The sequence below is a fragment of the Saimiri boliviensis genome, chromosome 14 (assembly GCF_048565385.1).
Source record: "Saimiri boliviensis isolate mSaiBol1 chromosome 14, mSaiBol1.pri, whole genome shotgun sequence".
In the NCBI taxonomy this organism is placed as follows: Eukaryota; Metazoa; Chordata; class Mammalia; order Primates; family Cebidae; genus Saimiri; species Saimiri boliviensis.
The window spans coordinates 47495100-47514329 of record NC_133462.1 but is presented as its reverse complement, the minus strand read 5'-3'; the positions used below and the strand labels follow the sequence as shown (position 1 = coordinate 47514329).

Sequence of the window (19230 nt, the reverse complement as noted above, 5' to 3'; positions counted from 1 at the left end):
AGGGCTGGGGAGGGTCCTCCAAGCCTTGCCATCTTCTCACGTTTGCTGGCGTCCCCTGCCTCCCGGTGTGCCACCCCCCCACCACCGCTCTCACTCACCTGTACTTGCTAGGCCCAAAGCTATAGCATCTTTTTATAGATCAACCAGATAGCTCAGCGAAACACACCAAGACAGAGAAGCAGAGAGGCAGGGGAGAGGTTGTTCCCTTTAAAAGCCTTGCTTTTTGTCAAGGTGAGAATGTTTCCTTACAGAGTCACGGGTCTTGGGACATCAAAGCTGGGCCAGTCCTTCTTGATGGACAGACAGAGGCCCAGGTCGCAAAACCACACAGTGATACACTCGGGACTAGAGCCATCCCATATGGTCTCACAAGCAGTGGCTCTGTCTCACCATGGGGTGGCCATCCTCTGTCCACTCCCACCACAGACAGGGACCCAGTCTCATGGAAAGGACCCGGACCAGGAGCCCAAAAGCATGGGTTCCAGTCCCTGCCCTGCCCTGCCCTGCAGCCTCCTGTTAGGGAAAGTGTTTGTCCTCTCTAGGCCTCCGTTTCCCTTCTGTAGAGCTGGCTGGACAGGGGAGGGTGAAGGGGGCGCTGGACTGGGTGGTCTCCTGGGTCCCATCCTCTCTGAGCTGTGTAGGGGATGTGTTGGCAGGAGGCAGCTGCCCCGTCCCACCCCACCTGAAATTCTCTGTCTCTCTTTGGCCAGTGACGAGGACAACAAGCCCCTGCAGGGCAGCCAGACGTCTCTGGACGGCACCATCAAGCAGCAGGAGAGTGACGACAGCCTGGTGGACTATGGCGAGGGTGGCGAGGGCCAGTTCAATGAAGACGGCTCCTTCATCGGCCAGTACACGGTCAAAAAGGACAAGGACGAAACAGAGGGCAACGAAAGTTCAGAGGCCACGTCACCCGTCAATGCCATCTACTCTCTGGCCTAATGGAGCCCACCCGGGCACAGCCACCACTTTGCAAGTGGGAGGAGGGGAGAGGGGGAGACGAAGCCACTGCAGACCTACCACAAAGCCACCACCACCTTCAGGGACAAGGGTACGATACGGGGGTCTGCCGAGCTGTGAGGACCAGTAACCACCAAGCTACCCACAAGCCCCCTCCCAATGATCCCCCCTTCAGTCCCGGGTGCCACCAGTGTGGGAGAGCTGGAGCCATGGCTGAGCTCAGCTGGAGGGAGCCTGGTCCCTCTCCCGGTCTCACAGCCACCCCGAGCGTTCCACCACACTGCCCGCCCTGGCCTCGGCGCACGCTCCCCGTTTCTGTTGGTTACGGGACTTCTCACTGTCTTAATTTCGCTTTGTGCGTCCTTCCCCTCCCCAGACCCAATGTCTCAGTTTTCTTTTCCTTTTGAAAAAGTGTCCCTGGAAAAGAAAGAATAAGTGGATTCTGCCCCAGGAGACCACAAAGTTAGGCAAAAAGGATTGATCCATACCAGAACACGTCGACAGGCTGTAGTATTCTAACCAACCTCTGGGCCAATGCGTTTCTGAAGGATGCCTTTCTCGCCATATGCCTCCCCTGGCCCCCAACCCCGCTGCCTCGGCCTTGTCAGTTGCTGAGCTGGGCTTGGCTTCTTTCTGGAAAATGGCAGTATTTTTGGCAGGGAGAAGGTGTGCAGGCCTCCTTGCTGCTCTCTGGTTCGGTTGGGAGGTGCGTTTACCTCCCGCTCCTCATTCCCCCCCACCGCCCTCTTCTCTGGAGTATCTAAGATGTGAACTGAAGGAGCTTGGGGAACAGGAGTGGGCACTGGTAGAAAGGACTTTGGCGCCAGTGACTGTGCAGCTCAAGCAGAAGAAAATCAGGTGTCTGGGCTCGGGGGAACTGTGCTTACCTCTAGAGAGAAGAAAAAGGCTGGGTTTGGACTTCCTTCCTCCCCACTGGTGAAACCCAGGATGTAGATAGAGGGCCACACCCACTCTGTCCAGAATAGAGGGCGCCTGTCCATGTGGCGGGGCCCATGGTGCCACCCTCGAGGAAATGGAACCCTGTGATGCAAAAGCTTTGCTGGTATGTTTGGGGCATAAGGCACTGCCCCCTCTTCCGTCTCTAGCAGATATCATCTTCTCAGCCAGTTCTGTAGGATACTGAGGTTCTTGTTTGATGTGGTGTGTGGATGGGGACTTGCCCCGAGACTGAGCCGTTCTGCCGTTTCATTGGAGTATATACATATCAGGGGACCCTGAGGTGGCACCGTACTCAGTGCTGCGATGCCCCCGCCTGGGGAGGACTCAATGCTCTTCGTATGCCTTATGCAGCGCTGACCTGTCCCTGGAGTTCCCAGGTTCCCAGCCCCTCCCTGCAAGCCTTGAAGGCTCCAGCAACGTCTGTCTCCAGGAGAGCAGGGCAGCCTATGCAAGTGTTCCGGCAGGACCAGAAATGGCCATTCAACACGCGTCCTCACGTCACCCCAAACGGAGACGCTCGCAGACCTGCAGTTCTCAGACCGAAGGTGCTGCCTTCATCCTCCCTCCCCGCCTAATGCATTTTTGAAACCAAAGGTACCTAGCCTCAGAGACAGAGAAGGAGAGGGGGAGATCTTGAGTCTAAGAGGAACCCTTTAGCTGTTTCTGTAGCTCAGGTCAGTTTCAGGAGGGTGAAGCTGATCCCCAGGAACGGATCAGCTGCCACAGGCACAGCCTCCCATTTGAGCCTCCAGCTGCTAGCCAGGGGGCCTGGGCCGGACCAGGGCTCTGTCCTTCAGTGACTTTATTAAAGCATAATTTGCCACATGTTTAAGCCGCAAAGGTATTAGCAATGCTTGCATCATTAATCATCATTCAGCTGAAGGTCGAGCCGGTAGACACATACTCTCTGTCTGCTGGTAAGAAACCGTAGTCCAGAACTGAGCCAATAAGGTTGAACCTGAGAGTGTGTGATGGTCATTTGGGCCAAGCATCAGCCAGGGCTGCTGCCTGGGTGCCTGAGGGGCAGCTTATCACAGTGCAAGGGGACAGGGTAAACAGCAGGAGGTGGGGTGTGAGCTTGGAGGGCCCCCCCCCCGGCTTTCCTCCAACACCTACTTGGATACTAAGCCCAGTGTCCCTGAAGGGAATGCCAGGGAAGTTTGCTTGTGAGCTGAGTTAAAAGGACTGGGCATTTCCAGAAAACTCTTTGGATCTGAGCAGAGTAGTCAGTTTCTCAGACACTCACTCCACACTGCACCGTACATGCCAGTGAACTCACTGCACCGAAAGTGGGCTCTTAGGGCAGGAAGGGACGGTGAGAAAGTCTGCCACACCACCTGGTGACTGGGAATGGCTGCTTCCCTCGTAAGGGTCTCGGGGAGAAGCGAACCCACAGCCTTTGCACTTTGTTCCAGTGTCATACTAGGCTCTGTACTGTCCTTTGTATATGAAGAAAATGTTATTGTGGGTGCTGAGAGCCGCCCCCCATCACCACACAATCACACCCTTCAGAACAGGAGCAAATCTGAGGTTGAAGAATTAAGTTTTCCCTGAGCAAGGAAGGCAGGTGGTCCGAGAGATCAAATGCTGAGGCTTGGGGATTGCAGGATTGAAGAGGCAGCCCCTTTGAGGAAGAGGAGGGTGCATTTTCCATGGAGCCCATGTCAGAGTCCAGCCCAGCTCAGCAGGATAGCAGCACTCCCTGCCTGCTGGGTCTCCCAAGCAACTATCCCAAGACATACCAACAATGAAGGCAGGACAGCACCATGCCATCGGCACTCCGTCCTGTCTGGCTGGGAGGAAAGAGTGCTGGACATCTTGCCGTGACTCCAGAAGTTCCGTTGACTGGGCTGCAATCCCACCTGTGTGCTTCAGCCCTAAGAGCTGTGGTTTCCTGTGCTCTCATTTGTCCACCCATCCATTCATTCAGCAAATATCCTGAAATCCAGTCTGAACTAAGGCCTGAGCCTTGGATACCATGGCACGTGAGTTAGATGTGGTCCCTGCCCTCATGGGACTGACAGTCCTGAAATCAAGTGCTGGGACACACTGGCCATTGAGTTGGGAGCATTCTTCCCTCTATTGCTTAAGCCACTGATGGCTACAAGATTGAAGGGAAGGATTCTGAGGGAGAGCTTGGTCCATCTGGTCACCTAAGCTGGGCAGAACAGGGCAGTCAAGAACCATGGTGTAGCTTGAGAAACAGTCCTGCTTCCTGAGCCTCTTCGCTCTGCCTCTTGGGGCAAGCTCCTCCACCTGTCTGTATTTTTATGCCTCTGTCTCCCTTGAATACCTCTTTCCATAGAGAGTCATGGGCTCCTTGAAGGAGTGTCAAGGCCAGGGTTAGGGAGGTACACAGCCATGGGTCGGGGACAGCTGCCTCCCACCTTGCCTGGGTGAGGGTGAATGGGATTCATCTTTCCCTGCCTTGCTTTTGAGGAGACGGCTGAATTTAAGCTAACAGGAAAACCAAACCAGCACCCTCCTTTGTGCTCTGAGAGGCTGGAGACATCTTGTCTACCTCCCTGTCCCCACCCCTGGCAAGTCCTGAAGTCTGAAGAAGTGACCACAGGTCTGGAAGTCAGCCAATGCCAACATTGCTTGCCCTGCAAGGTGCATCTGGGCCCACAGAATGCATTCGTAGTTTCCCTGACCACAGCCTTGGGAAGAGGGTGGAAACACCCGAGAATGTGTGGGTTTCCCAGCTAAGGGACAAGCTCCCCATCCCACCTGGTGCCCACGCACACGAACACGTACAGCAGACCACAGCCCTGTTGCCAGCAGTGCTTCCCAGGGATAGCGACATTGTCCTGGAGAGGGTTAGTCCGCAACCAGGTTGTGCGGGATGAGATGCAAAGGGCTCTGTGTGGGTGTGGAATGCAACTTAGAGGAGCTGGAGAGGCCACCCAGGTTGGGCCCTATTTAGTTCATTGCTGTTGGCGGCACGTAGAGAGAGCATCTAAGCCGAAGGAGTGGGGAACTTTGCCCCAGCAACGGCACGGGCAGCAGGCTCTTTCCAGCACCCTGTGCTGGAGCAGGGCCAAGTCTTAGGGCATCACAAACAACCCGTCTGATGGAAGGAGCAGGGACATAGCACATTTTTGTCTGTCTTTGTAAGGCTGCTTTGCTAACTCTCTGAGGAGAAGAAGCCTCTTAGGCTTTCCAGCGGCTGGGGCTGATGCCAGAGAATCTCTTCTGTGAAAGGGCAACAGGTTCCCGGGAGGCTGGCACAGGGCACCACTCCCTGCTCCTGATGCCTTGGTGCAGAGTGACCTCCCACCCAGTCACCACTCCGGCCAGCCCCAGACAAACACACACAAGCCCGTGGTTGTGGTTGGGTCTACCCTGTTAGCTGGCAAAGGATCTTGCTTGAGCTCTGCGTGGTGGCTGAGGAGTAGCATAGAAGAACGCCCTGATTTTAAAAAAAGAAAAATGGGACTCAGACCAATGAAACAAAGAGCTTGACGTGTCAGGAGGAGACCAGGGCCCTGGGAGGCATAGACAAGCTGGGGAAAGTCAGACCAGCACCCTCTCTTCACCTAGAAGGGGCTACCCTCTGTGAGTTCAAGCCAGACCATGTGGCTGTCCCCAGCCTGCCCAGCCCAAGTCCAGGGAAGTGTCCTTTCTTTCCCTTCCTTACTAATAATGGGCCTTCCTGAGACACATTCAGAGAAGGATCAGAGGGAAAGGAGAAGCATCAGGAGAGCCACAAGCACCCACCAAATAGCATCTCAAGCCTCACCTGAAACTGATGTTCCTCCTATCAGCATGCTAGTATTAAATGGGTGTTCCATAATGAGAAGAATGGAAATAGGTACGAAGGCATCTCGCTTAGGACAGAATCAGATTTCAGCCTGTGAAGGAATCCCAAAGCTGATCTCATTGAAATGATTTACGGTACAGACAAGGATATGCAAATCCACAGAGGTGAAGGGATGTTTGCTCAAGATCACATAGCTGATATACTAAGGTAAGGTTAGGGCTTGAGCCTGGCCTTCTGACTCCTTGTCCAGTGTTCTTTCCTCTCACCACAGCTGCCTCCTTTGAAACAGAGGTATTAAGATCTGTCCTTCTGGTTCACCCTCTCAGACCTCTTTACTGCCTCTCCTGCATCCCCCATATGCCTCCCAAAGTGAAAGACAAACAGGATTTTTTCAGTGTCCAAGATCAGTCTGTCTGTGATCAGCCTGTGTTTCACCCAGCCGTGCAGATAAGGGCAGATCAGAGCCAGTGGAATAGAATAACTGATTGGTGTTTGTTACTGTGAACCCTAGACCATACCCCCTAGAACGGTGTCTCTTGCTTTGTAACACATCGGGCCTTCAGCGTGCTGTATTTCTCAGAAGCGAGGGCATCTCTGTCCGTTCTGCCCCTGGCCACGGGATGCAGAGAGGCAGCAGGGCCCATGCAAGCTTGCCACCCTGGGATTTCCTGGGCTGGAGTTCAGACGTCAAGACTTTGGTGAAGCAATAAACACAAAACTCTGGGAGAAGATATCCAGAATTTTGTGCACTACTCTGTTTCTTTTTCAAAAACGAGGCAGATCAGATGGCCCTGAGCTGCCCCTTTTTTCTGATTCCCAACGGCAATGTCAGTCAGTGTTGTCCCTCTGCCCAGCTCCCCAGCTCTTTGCCAACTTCTTCACACTCCTCTTGATCTGAGCATCAGTCGCCTGTGACATGGCCACCTTCTGTCCTGCTCCCACTCCTGACCCATGCTGGACCCCGGAGGACCTCCTGCCCTGCCCCCAACACACACCCGGATCGCCCACCATTCCGATTGTTCTTTTCCATGGGGAAGTTTTTCCCTAGTGTCTCCATCCCTTCCTGCGTGTCCACACAAACACACACACACAAATTGGTCTGATCTTTTTTCCATTGGATAAACATTTAACTCCGTGCCAGACCTTGTTTTAACCCCTCTCACATCATGTTCTTTCCTTTTTTGCGAGTTATTTTGCATTAACCAACTTTGTCAGTGACAGATGCGTATCTGAGGGTGTCACGCACAACCTTCAGCAGGGAAGACTTCTGGGCCGTGGAGGACCGTCTAATACATGGACTTATAAACTGACTGCATGAGCAATGAAAAGGCCAAATTATTCTGAATTTTTTTTTGAATCACTGTAAAAAAACTGATTTCTTTTGTATAGAGAACACTAAAAGTATAATAAAAGTTGTTCAAAATGGACTCTTGCCATGTGACTTGCTCATTTTCCTGATTTGTTCTTGTAAATGGATAGGGGAGGGGTGTCAACAGGCTAATGACAAAAGTGGATCAGAGGGTTTTGCATGCGCGTCAGACAGCACGCTCTTCCAGAAGTCCACCATACCATCCCCCATCTAGAAGTTGCCCTTGTTCTGGAAGACTCATTTGCACAATTTGTGTTTTAAACATAGTGTGACTAGTATAGGAATGTGTAACGTGTACACTGATGGAGACACCCTCTGATTGAATGTGATGCGTGTGCTTGTCCACCATTGAAAAAGTGCCATGCTGGGGAAGTTGGGAGAATGAGAGAAATTTGCTGTGGTGCCCCATCTCCTAGCCCCTCCTCTTTCTGCACCCCTTGCCCAGCATTGTGCCTGGCACAAAGTAGACACTTCATATTGTTGAAAGAATGAATAAAACTGCTTACTACAGACCCAAAACCCCTCTCAGTAGACTCAAAGGAATCTTGACCAACAACCAAAAAGAGGCCAGGCGCGGTGGCCTGTAATCCCAGCACTTTGACAGGCCCAGGTGGGTGGATCATCTGAGGTCAGGAATTCTAGACTAGCCTGACCAACATGGTGAAACCCTGTCTCTACTAAAAATACAAAAAAAAAAAAAAAAGGTAGCCGAGCGATGTGTTGCATGCCTGTAGTCCCAGCTACTCGGGAGGCTGAGGCAGGAGAATTGCTTGAACCCAAGAGGGAGAGGTTGTGGTGAGCCGAGCTCACAGCACTGCACTCCAGCCTGAGCAACAGAGCAAGACTCTGTCTCAAAAAAAACAACTAAATAGGAAACGAAAAGAGACAGAGGGGTCCGTGTTGATGAGAAGCGGTGCTCGGCTTTTACCACAACCTCTGGATACCACCACAGCACTCCTGTAGCTGTGCTGATTCTCCCTAAGGAGTGGCCAAAGAGCCTCACCCAGGCAGGGCAAGACACGAGGCAACCCCAGACATTGTTACCTCGGGGTGGAGGTTGGCGAGAGCAGCAGGAGGTGGTTCTGCTCTTGCAGAAAGTTAGCGGATAATTTCTAGGCACAGGCTGCAATGGGGAATGAGGGCCAAAGAATTCCCCTAAAAACGCAGACCCAAGTCTCCTGGACAAAGAACCACTGAGTAACTGTCCAACCCACCTGTGTTTACCTTCCCTTCAACGTCCTCAGAACAGACAGTGTGGGTGCAAGAAAGAAAATAGAAGTCCTCAGAACGGATCGTCGACTTGAGGGACGATCGCTTCATTAGGCTGAAATGAGACCGGATTTCCAGGTCCGGCTCTTCCTGAACTGTTAGATAACTGGCTGGGGAAGTCACACACCTTTGAACCTCCCTGTTTATTCCTTGGAATATGAGAAAGATTCTTTATCTTTCGCTCTCTCTTTTGTTTTCTGCGGTTTTTTGTTTGTTTTGAGACAAGGTCTTGCTCTGTCACCCAGGCCGGAGGGCAGTGGTGCAATCACGGCTCACTGCGGCCTCGACCTCCCAGGCTCAAGCTATCCTCCCATCTCAGCCTTCTGAGTAGCTGGGATTACAGGCGCCCACCACCGCGCTCAGCTGATTTTTTTTTTTTTTTTCTAGAGACAGGGTCTTGCTATGTTGCCTAGGTTGGTCTCAAACTCCTGGACTTACACAATCTATCCTGCCTCAGCCTGCAAGTGCTGGGATTACAGGCATGAACCACCACCATGCCTGGCAGGAAGGTTCTTTCTCATCATTCTCAAGTTTATATGCTGCCTTTGAAATTTGCCCCTCACATCCATATGCACTGTCTCACCCTTAATCCAAGCCCTCTCCGCCTGAATTGAGTGTTCTTGCCTCCTGTGTTGCCTACTCCCTCAAGAAACTATAGCCAGAGGGAGCTTCTAAAATACAAATCTGATTGTGTCATTCCCTTACTTGAAATCTTCATTCACTACATTAGATAAAAATCTAAACTCCATGATTAGGCATGTTAGACCTTTGGTGACCCGACCCTCACGTCTCCATCCTCATTTTTCACCACTCCCCGCTAATACCCCAAATTCTAGCCATTCCAACTATTTCCAGCTTTCCCTGACTACAAAAAGTTCTCACATTTCCAGTGTTTTCAATTCAATTCAAAAGTATCTATTAACAGCCTACCCTGTGCCAAATGACAGCTTAAGTAGAAAGCCCAGGCTGTCATGAGAGAAAGTTAAATAAGCAAAAGCAACATTAAGAGTGTCTTGGGCAAAGGGCTCAGTAAATATGGGCTCAGTGGATAAATTATGGCCCAAAGGCGGGTCCGCCTGACACACTCTTCTCTGGACCTTCACACCACTCCCCAATCCCGGCTTCTCTTTACTCTTCTTGTCCTTCCTCTTTCCCATTCCAAGTCCCTCTTTCTCCTTATAGGACATTCCTCCGAGACTCCTTGAAGGTAGCTCAGGGAACACTGTCTGCCCTGACAGCCCTGCAGACACACACACACACACACACACACACACACTCACACACACACACCCCCCTATCTCACTGTGTCCCTAAAGCACCTATTTTATGTCTAATGGGGTCTGGCATATGCCATTCATTGTCTTTATTTTTATTTTATTTTATTTTATTTTTTGAGATGGAGTTTCACTCTTGTTGCCCAGGCTGGAGTGCAGTGGTACAATCTTGGCTCACCGCAACCTCCGCCTCCCATGTTCAAGCAATTCTCCTGCCTCAGCCTCCTGAGTGGCCGGGACTACAGGTGCCCATCACCACGGCCCACTAATTTTTGTATTTTTTTTTTTTTTTTAGTAGAGATGGGGTTTCTCCATGTTGGCTAGGCTGGTTTCAAACTCCCGACCTCAGATGATCCGCCTTCCTTGACTTCCCAAAGTGCTGGGATTACAGGGGTGAGTCACCACACCCAGCCTTTTTTCTTTCCTTTTTTTTTTTTTTTTTTTTTTAAGAGATAAGGTCTCACTCTGTCACCACGGCTGGGGTGCAGTGGTGCTATTACAACCCTCCACAGCCTCAAACTCCTCAGCTCAAGCAATCCTTCCGTCTCAGCCTCCCACGTAGCTGGAACTACAGGCACTGCCACTATATCCGGCTAATTCATTTTATTTTCTATAGAGATGGGGTCTCGCTATATTGCCCAGGCTGGTCTTGAATACCTGGCCTCAAGTCATCCTCCCACCTTGGCCTCCCAAAGCACTGAGATTACAGACATGAGCCACTGCACCCGGCCTCATCGCCTGTCTTTCACTAAATTGTGAACATCCTGAGTATAAGACCAGTTTTTCATCTGCATCCACAGTTAAGTGCTTGGCACGTAGCAAGTGCCAGCGGAGGGACAAAATGAATGAATATGAATAAATGAATGAGACAACATTCCTTTGAAAAATAGTGGCCAGGTGAATTTAAGGTTTTCATATCATCCTCTTTGGATATTGGATACTTGGATATGACACTGGGGACAATCCACTGGCTCAGTTTCTAGAACAGGCACCTGCACTCCATGGAACAGAAGTGAAGAGATAAGGCGAGCGTGTTCTTTGAAGAAAACCAACCTCAGTGCAGCAGAGGCCAGACAAAGCGCTTGCCTCTCTTCAGAGCCCCAGGGACCTAACAGAATAACTGTGAGCCCTCATCCCTGTCTTCTGAAGGCTGCGCCTCCCAGCCCATTAGAAATGCTGATCTCCAGCTTGGAGTGGGATTAAAAAGCCCAGTGGGGAGGGCACAAGCCATCTTCCTGTCTTTATTAAGAGTGAAGGCTGTGCCCCCTCTTGCCCAGCTGCCCACAAAGGGCTGGAATCTGGGAATTCATTACAGTCCTTCTCATCGAGAAGGCCTCTCCTGCCCAGCATTATCTTAGGTGGAGGAAGGGAGGGGAGGGGCCCATTTCAGCACCCCCTCCCCACTTAATGCATCAGAGCCCATTTGTTTGATGTCAGTTCCTGCTGGAGCGTGGACCAGGCCGTGGGCCTCTGAGCAATTTGGAGCCACAGCTGCGGCCCGACAGCCCAGCCCCCAGTCCCCAGCCCTCACTCCCACTCCCACCTCAGAATTTGCTGCTGATTAGCCTCAGGCCTCCCCCAGTCCCCAACAGAAAAGCATGGCTTTGTGTAGACCTGGGACTCGGCTGAGTCGGACAGGGTCCGCACACAGACCCTCAGCCCTGGCTTGGGTTCACTGGAAACTCACCTCACTGGCACTGAACCCAAACAGGTGTTCTGACTGCTCCGCTTCGCGCATAGACCATTGCAGAGAGCGAGCAGCTAGAGGACAGGGATCCTTCCACACTGAAGCAAACACACACATCTTCCATGCTTAACACCCCAACTGCCCCCTCAAAAGGCTGCATCCTAGTAAAGGAAGGGTCCAGGCTTGATCCAGTAGAGAGGTTGCAGAGAGCACCTGGGGAGAGCTTTGCATAATGAAGAGGGGGAGATTTTGGACCTCGGGGCATCCAGGGGGCAGCAAATGAGGAGCAAGAAACAGCAGAAGAGAGATTAGAGGAGTGGTTCTCAAAGTGTAGTCCCTACACTGGCAGTATCTGGACCACCCGGGAGTGTGCGGAAATCCACATTCTTGGCCCTGCACCGTGGCTCACGCCTGTAATCCCAGCACTTTGTGAGGCCGAGGTGGGTGGATCACAAGGTTAGGAGATGGAGACCATCCTAGCCAACAGAGTGAAACTCCGTCTCTACTAAAATACAAAATATTAGTTGGACGTTGTGGTGTGCGCCTGTAGTCCCAAGTACTCGGGAGGCTGAGGCTGGGAAATCACTTGAACCCTGGAGGCGGAGGTTGTAGTGAGTCGAGATCATGCCACTGCACTCAAGGCTGGGGACAGATGGAGACTCCTTCTCAAAAAAAAACAAAACAATCAAACAAAAACACACACATTCTTGGGCCTCACCCAAGTTCTACTGTATCAGAAACTCTGGGATTTGTGTTTTCACAAACCCTCCGGGTGCTGCTGATGCAGGCTAATGCTTGAGGCCCCCAGGTGAGAGGGATACACTGAGAAAGATGTGTATGCCGGATGTGACCCTTCTTCATGTCCTCCGAATTGGCAATCAAGCCTACTGCATTCATAGATTTGCTTCTTGTGAATGGATATTTTATGCAAACTAGCAAAGCTGCTGCATTTTACATCCAAATTGATGCAGGGTGTAACAGAGACTGCATAAGAATGGAGGGGTCAGAGCATGAACCCCCAGGAATTAGCAAAAATTGTGAGAGGAGCTTGGACTTTCACAGCCCATGGAATTGGCAGAGAACTGAGCTGTTTATACATTGCTGTCCAAGAGGCAAGAGGGCACCAGATGGTATTTGGGTCACAACACATTTACATGTAAGTGACTTAAGAGGAAAAGGGGAATGAATCTTGTTGAAACCAACTTCACGAGGCACAGTGCTGTGCACTTTATGCAAATGTTCCCTTTTAGCCTGCACACCAGCCCTTCCACGTAAGTAGCTTTATATCCTGTTACGCATGAGGAAACTGTGACTGCAAATAGCAGAATAACTGTTTTTTTCTTTTTTTTTCTTTTCTTTTTTTTTTTTTTTTTTTTTTTGAGACAGAGTCTCACTCCGTCACCAGGCTGGAGTGGCACAATCTCGGCTCACTGCAACCTCTACCTCCTGGGTTCAAGCCATTTCCTGCCTCAGCCTCTGGAGTAGCTGGGACTACAGGCGCCCACCACCATGCCCGGCTAATTTTTGTATTTTTAGTAGAGATAAGATTTCACCATGTTGGCCAGGCTGGTCTTGAACTCCTGACCTCAGGTGATCTGCTCATCTTGGCCTCCCAAAGTGCTGGGATTACAGGCGTGAACCACTGCACCCAGCCCAAACAGCCAAATAATTTGCCCAAGGTAAATGACAAAGACAGAACTAGCTGCCAGTTCGGTCTGACTAAAACTCCCCGCTTTCACTACCACACTTGGGGTATGAATGGGCCTCCCTGTGAAGAATCAGCCCTGGCGTCTGCGCCTCTAAGGCATCACGCCAGAGCAGCCCCTGCCAACTCTCTAACATGCCCCAGCAACCATTCGCCCCTACTCCTCCGCTCTGGGTAGCAGTGTGTGCAGGCTCCTGACTGCCCCAGGAGAGCCCAGGAGAAGGTTGTGGGCACCATGCAGCTCGTGGTCACATGATGAGGGGGCAGCAAACCACAGGTGCTCGGCTTTCTCCAAGACTGCCCTGAGTACCAAGTAAGAGCCCGACTCTGCAGACAGGTCAGGCACTAGCTGTGTGACCTCAGGCAACTGACTGAACCTCTGTGTGTCCGAGTTCCCTCATCTACACAATAGGCATTGTCATGTAGCTACCTCGTGCCTTGTTGTAAGGATCAAATCAATTGAAATGTGAAAGGTGTTTGAGGCATAGTAAGCACTACATAATAATTTATTAAATGTAAATAAACGAACAAATCGCTTTCCACTTTCCCCTCTGCTGTCTACCTAAATGTTCTTCCAGCCTCGACATCCTCCTTCCAAACTCCTCCCCATCCTTCAAAGCAGCTGGAATCCGTTTCTCATAATCCCCTTGACCCGCAAGCCTGTCTCTCTCTTGAGAGCTGTTCTCGGCCTTCTTGCTCCTCCAGCAGGGACTTGTCTGATATTGCAGCGATTTTGTCCTGTATCTGGCCAGGCTATAAACCTGCGGAGGGCAGGGCCAGTGCTTCATGCCTCTTGTACCTTTGTGGCCCTCATCCCGCGCCTCACACATAGTGTGTGGGGGTCCATAAATACATATTGACTGATCTCTGGGACCTAGGGGTCCCTGCAGGGTACCCAGATCCCATTTGTATTCAAGCTGTCTGCATTTCTATATTTATTGCCCAGCTAGTGGTTTAGTCTGTGGAGAATTGGGGTGGCAGGGGGAGGGTGCAGGCAATTATTTCTCTTCCCAAAAAGCAAGTTTACCAGGTTCCAAGCTGCCTGATGTAAGGGCCAGTGATGAGTGTGGGGAGCTGGGGTTCACTCTACGGCCCCATTAATTAACTTTCCCCAAGTCCCCTAAGAGCTCTTGTCTCCCATTAAAGCCCAGCAACCCACCCTCATTCATCAGAAAGGACAGTGCATCCTTCACTTCCCTCCCAGCTGCTCCTCCTAGCTCCAGCCTGGCTGTCAGGACAAAGCATGACCCTCAACTCACCCGGCAACCCATGTCGCAGAAGGGGATAAGGCTGGACGTCCAAAGGCCTGGGTTTGCCCCAAGAGAGAGTGACCCCAGGACAGGACTCAGCCATCGTCTTTCCCGCAAGCCCCACGGCACTGGTCCCCATGGCCTTGGATGCAGTTGCCTCCCTGGGGTCATTTGACAGAGAATTCTAGGAGCCCGACTCCCAAGCTTAGCGCTTCCTCCAGGCCACAGGCATTTGGGGTTCCTTCCTTCTCAATACTGACAACACCCCTCCTCGGGGAAGGATGGTCTGGGGAAGACTGATATCAATGCAGTCAGCCCTGAAGCCCAGAGGAGCTCATGTCTACCATACCAAGTCCCAGCAACAATCTCCATGAAAAACTGAAAACACCCAGAAACTCTTTCCTTCCAAATCACTGCATCAACCTCCTTCCCAAGTTTTCTGCAGGGCGTGTCCTGGTGTGGCTGGTGTGGGCGAGGCTGCCGGCTAACTGCAGGGGAGAGAACGTGGGCCAGGCGGGACATGCACAGGGCCCACCCAGGACCCCCAGGGAGCCCCCAGTCCCCTCTCAATTATGTGCCTGTGGCCTAGACCCACGGAATGTCAGGGCTGGAGGGAGCCCTGGTCCATGCCCCTTGTCTTATAGATTCCAGACATCAAGCACTAAATCCAAAACCGGCTCCCACACTGCACAGCAAACGCAGCACCCCACCTTCCACATGAGCTGATGCATCCTCAGAGGAAGCAGGCTCACTTTTCAAATGACGGCCACCAGACCGAATCTGAAAGAGCTGAGGGCTTTTCTGGGAGGAAAAAATATATACCCTTAGAAATTAGATTCATTCCAAAGCCAAATAGCAATAGTTTGGGATTTTCGGCTGCTGCAGACCCTCCACGGCCCTCTATCCTCCTGTGAAAGCAGGCAGCTCGGGCTGTGGCCAGCTAGGGCAAGTTAAAGGCAGGCACAGGCAAGATGGTAAATTTCAGGCAGCTCATTCCAGGTGAAGCTGAGGAATGTGTAGGTGTGACTTTGGTTCCCAGAAGCAGGCAGACTCTAGACCAGAGTCTCTGCACCCGCTTGCTTCCCTCTCCCCAACCCCGACGTGCACCTGCTCCCATTTCCCATCCTCCAGCCCCTCCTCAGAGCTGGCAGGCCATCTCGCAGGTCCATCAGTGGCTTTTAACTGAGCCCCCAGCTTTCATCCTATTAGTGAGCCCTGGAGTAATCACGACTTCATTAGCCAAATAGGTTCTTGGTTCAGAGACTCCCTCCTACCAAACAAAACACACACCCGCTTCCCTCCATCTGAAGTCCCTCCCCAAGGCCTGTGGCTAACAATGCAGCGGCCTCAGGGAAAGCCAGCAGGAAAAGGGGAAAGAGAGAGGCAGGCCGGGGTGGGGAGGAGGCCCCCGCCCTCCTCCGGGGCGCATCTGTCAGCTGGCCCCCAAGAGACCTGTGACAGGGAGAGGGATGACACTCCGGGAAATGAGGCCGTGACCCCTCAGAGCCGTCTGCTGTCCCTTGCCCTCTGGCCTTGCTCACCCCTCCCGTTAGGGGCTTAACCCACGGCCACTGCCCTTCCCAGACGGGCAGGCAGCCTTTTCAGCTGAGGGCTCTCTGAGCTAATGTCCAGGGCCTCCAGAGTGCAGGGCAGTCCCGGCTCCCCAGCCCCATCTCCCACCCTATACTTGAGCTGCTGCAGCTCCAGGAGCAAAGAAGCCATGGGTATGCCAGAAAGGACAAAGCTGTGCCCCCATACTCCCTGGCAAGGGGACCTTTAGCCAGCCTGTGGCCACCAGACCAGACAGGCAGGTCCTTGACACCTGGGAAAGATGCCACAACCCCCTGGCATCTTACTGTCATCCCACACCTCAGCATTAGCATTTTCTTTGGGTCTGCATGAGTTCCGCATTGCAATTAAAACCACCTACACCTGGGCAATTGCTTATCCTCCTTCTCTTTTCTTACTCTTTTAATGGATGTTAGCAGCATAGAGTCGAATCCTCCTGCCTCTAAGTGGGGCCCAGCTAACCTAGGCTATGCCAAGTCTTCCTGGGTTTCTCCAGCCAGACAATGCTAACCACAATTCCTGCCACTCCGCCAGGCCAGGTAAGCATCCAGGAGGAGTCACCAGCTCCCAACACTGGATTTGCCTACTCTCTGCTAGGAGAAGGGGCAGGCTCCCTGCAGACCCTCCGGCACGTGCCTCTTTGTCCACGCAGCTGCCAAAGGGAACTGACTGCTTCTTCTGGGAGCTTTGCAAGTAACAGCTGATGAATTCTCGTTCCTACTGAGGGCCCCTCTGCTTGGGTCCTCCACCGGCAAGATGCCATCTGCTGAGGCTGGACCCAGAGGCAGAGGGATAGATGACCTCCAGACAGACTTGTCATTTACAAGTCTCCAAACTATACACAGCCTTGGCCCTGGCTCTGGCTCTAACTTGACCCCATTCTGTCCCCAGGCCCGCCGACTCAGCCTCCATCCTCCCTCCCCACCACCATAATCCACAACCAGCCCAGAGGCCAGGCAAGTGGATCCCTGCTCCTTGCGCTTCAAGGAAAAGGAGTCGTCCGACACCAGCCCGGCTGTGCACACTGCGTCCCTGCTTGTATTCCCTGAACGCAACCATCCTTTTGTTAATTCTGCCATTTCCCAAAGTGCCAGGAGCATCTCATCTGACAGCCACAGCATCTGTTCTTCTCACTCTCCAGAAGGTTGGGTGGGAGCCGTGCCAGGTCTTCCCCGAGGCTCTTCCAGTCTCATGCTCCTTCCACCTGAATTGGACACCCTGTTCACCTGGTCCCCAGGGGGCACCTCCAGTTCCCTCTCGGCATCCCTGGCCACTGGCACCCCTTCCTATGGCCACGGCTGGCAGCCTCGATAACCATCCCACCTCCCGGGGTCAAGCTTACCTGGCCGAGCAGATGGGCACCTATCCTGTCCCTTAGGGGACTGCAGGGAAAGTGGCTGTTTTCCATTGGAGGCCTGCCCAAGGCCACTAGCAGGTATAGGAGCCACAGGTGCCAAGAAAGGGAGAAGACTCACGTCGGTCCTTTCCAGGCCCCTCCCTCAGTACACGCAGTCTTTGGAATGCTCAATTGGTTCCAAAGCAGTGACGCTCTGGCTGGTCCCCCAGCCCATAAGACCCACTGGGAGTCCAGCCTGGCCCTGCCCTAAGCTTTAGCACCAGGCTTCTTGACCTCAGCACTATTGACACTTCGGGTTGGGTAATTCTTAGGTGGTGGGGACTGTCCTGTGCACTGCAGAGTGCTTAGCAGTGTCCTCACCTCTACCTACTGGATGCCAACAACACACCTTCTACCCCTCACACGCACTTCCATTGTGATAACTACAAATGCCTCCAGACCGTGCCAGATGGATCCCTGGTTAAGAACCACTGAGATAAGGCAAAAAAGAAACCCAACACCTGAGTGTCAGTGACTGAATCCCCCTTCTTTCTGATTCCTAGGCTGCAGGTGACAGAGGGATGGCTTAAACCAGGGATCAGCAAACATTTTCTGTAAAGAACCAGATAGTAAATATCTTCAGCTTTGTTGAATGAGTATCTTCATATGGCCCCTGTTGCAGCTACTCGACTGCTGGTGTGGCATAAAAGCAGCCACAGACAATACATCAGTGAATGAGCGTGGCTGTGTTCCAATTAATCTTTATTTATGAACACTGAAATTTGAATTTCATATGATTTTCATGTGTCATGACGTCTTCTTCTGATTTTTTTATTTAAAAATGTAAAATGCATCCTTAGCACACTGTATGCCCCTGGCTTACAGGATCTCAGCGATCAAAACACCTGGGGCCCTGTTGACCTGCTCCTAAGAAATTAACAAAGACAAGGGCAGGGTGTGAAGTTGTGAATGGAGTCCTGCTCCCCTAGCACAGGGAGGAGGATCATGCACCCCCAGTTCCCTTTGGCCCAGTAACTACAGGTACCGTTTTTAGTGGGACAACCCCACTGACCTCAGCAGGACCAGCAACATAACTTGCAGTGCCTAGTGGAAAATGGGAATGCTAGACCTCTTGTTTGAAAGTTATTCTACATTCCAAAACAGCAGCAGAAGGATATTATAGCAAGCAACGGGCCCTTCTGAGCACAGGCTCTACACACAGGCTATGGGTCCAAGAAGGTGGCCCTGGACCCGAGTCTACCTCCCAGGGAGGTCTGTACCCACTTCACAGCCTCTGCCAGCTCAGGCTCATTCTCTGACCCTGATGGACAGCTTCTCCCATGGACCCTGCACAATGACACCTGGCTGAGGCGGTGAATAGAGAGTTAAACCTGGCTCATGCTCCCCTCCCCATGCTGTGTGCCCTGGAGCAATTCTATATCTGCTTTGGGTAATCTGCACTACCCAGGTTGGTACTGGTCCTGCCTCCAGTACCAATCAACTGGTCCTGCCTTGAGAGAAGTAGCCAACTGTGCCCCAGTAGGGACTGTTTACCCCCATTCTGGACCCCCAGAGTGGAATGGAATGACCCAATCATCGATCCATTTAACAAATATATATTAGTGGGCAGGGTACAGTGGCTCATGCCTATAGTCCCAGCACTTTCAGAAGCTGAGGTGGGTGGATCACTTGAGCGCAGGAGTTCAAGACCGGCCTGGGCAACATGGTGAAACCCTGCCTTTGTAAAAAAACAAAAATAATCAGCCAGGTGTGGCCGTGCCTGCCTATAGTCCCAGCTACTTGGGAAGCTGAGGTGGGAAGATGGCTTGACCCCAGGAGGCAGAGGTTGCAGTGAGCTGAGATCGAGCCACTGCACTCCAGCCTGGGCAACAGAGCCAGACCCTCTCTCAAAAAACAAAACAAAACAAAATACATATTGGGCCTTTGCCACTATGCTCAGGGTACAAAGATATAAGATTTAGTGATGGAGACACTCCACCTGCATAGAGATTAGTAGGCAGGATGCCTATGAAGGATAAGGGCACTGCAGAGGGTCACCTACCACCTACAGGGAGAGCCCAGAGCAGG

At 52.1% G+C, this 19230-nt stretch overlaps 1 protein-coding gene across 34 annotated transcripts in view; it reads left to right on the top strand.

The window, feature by feature from the left end:
• The window catches only part of NFASC (neurofascin), a 204946-nt gene extending 197836 nt beyond the window's left edge, over positions 1-7110 (top strand). For all 34 annotated transcript variants that reach the window (XM_039465816.2, XM_039465815.2, XM_039465799.2 and 31 more), the window contains one exon: positions 711-7110. In XM_039465816.2, coding sequence (XP_039321750.2) covers positions 711-942 — 232 coding nt within the window. In that variant the 3' untranslated portion in view covers positions 943-7110. The remainder of the gene's footprint in view (positions 1-710) is intronic.
• The last annotated feature ends 12120 nt before the right edge of the window (positions 7111-19230 follow it).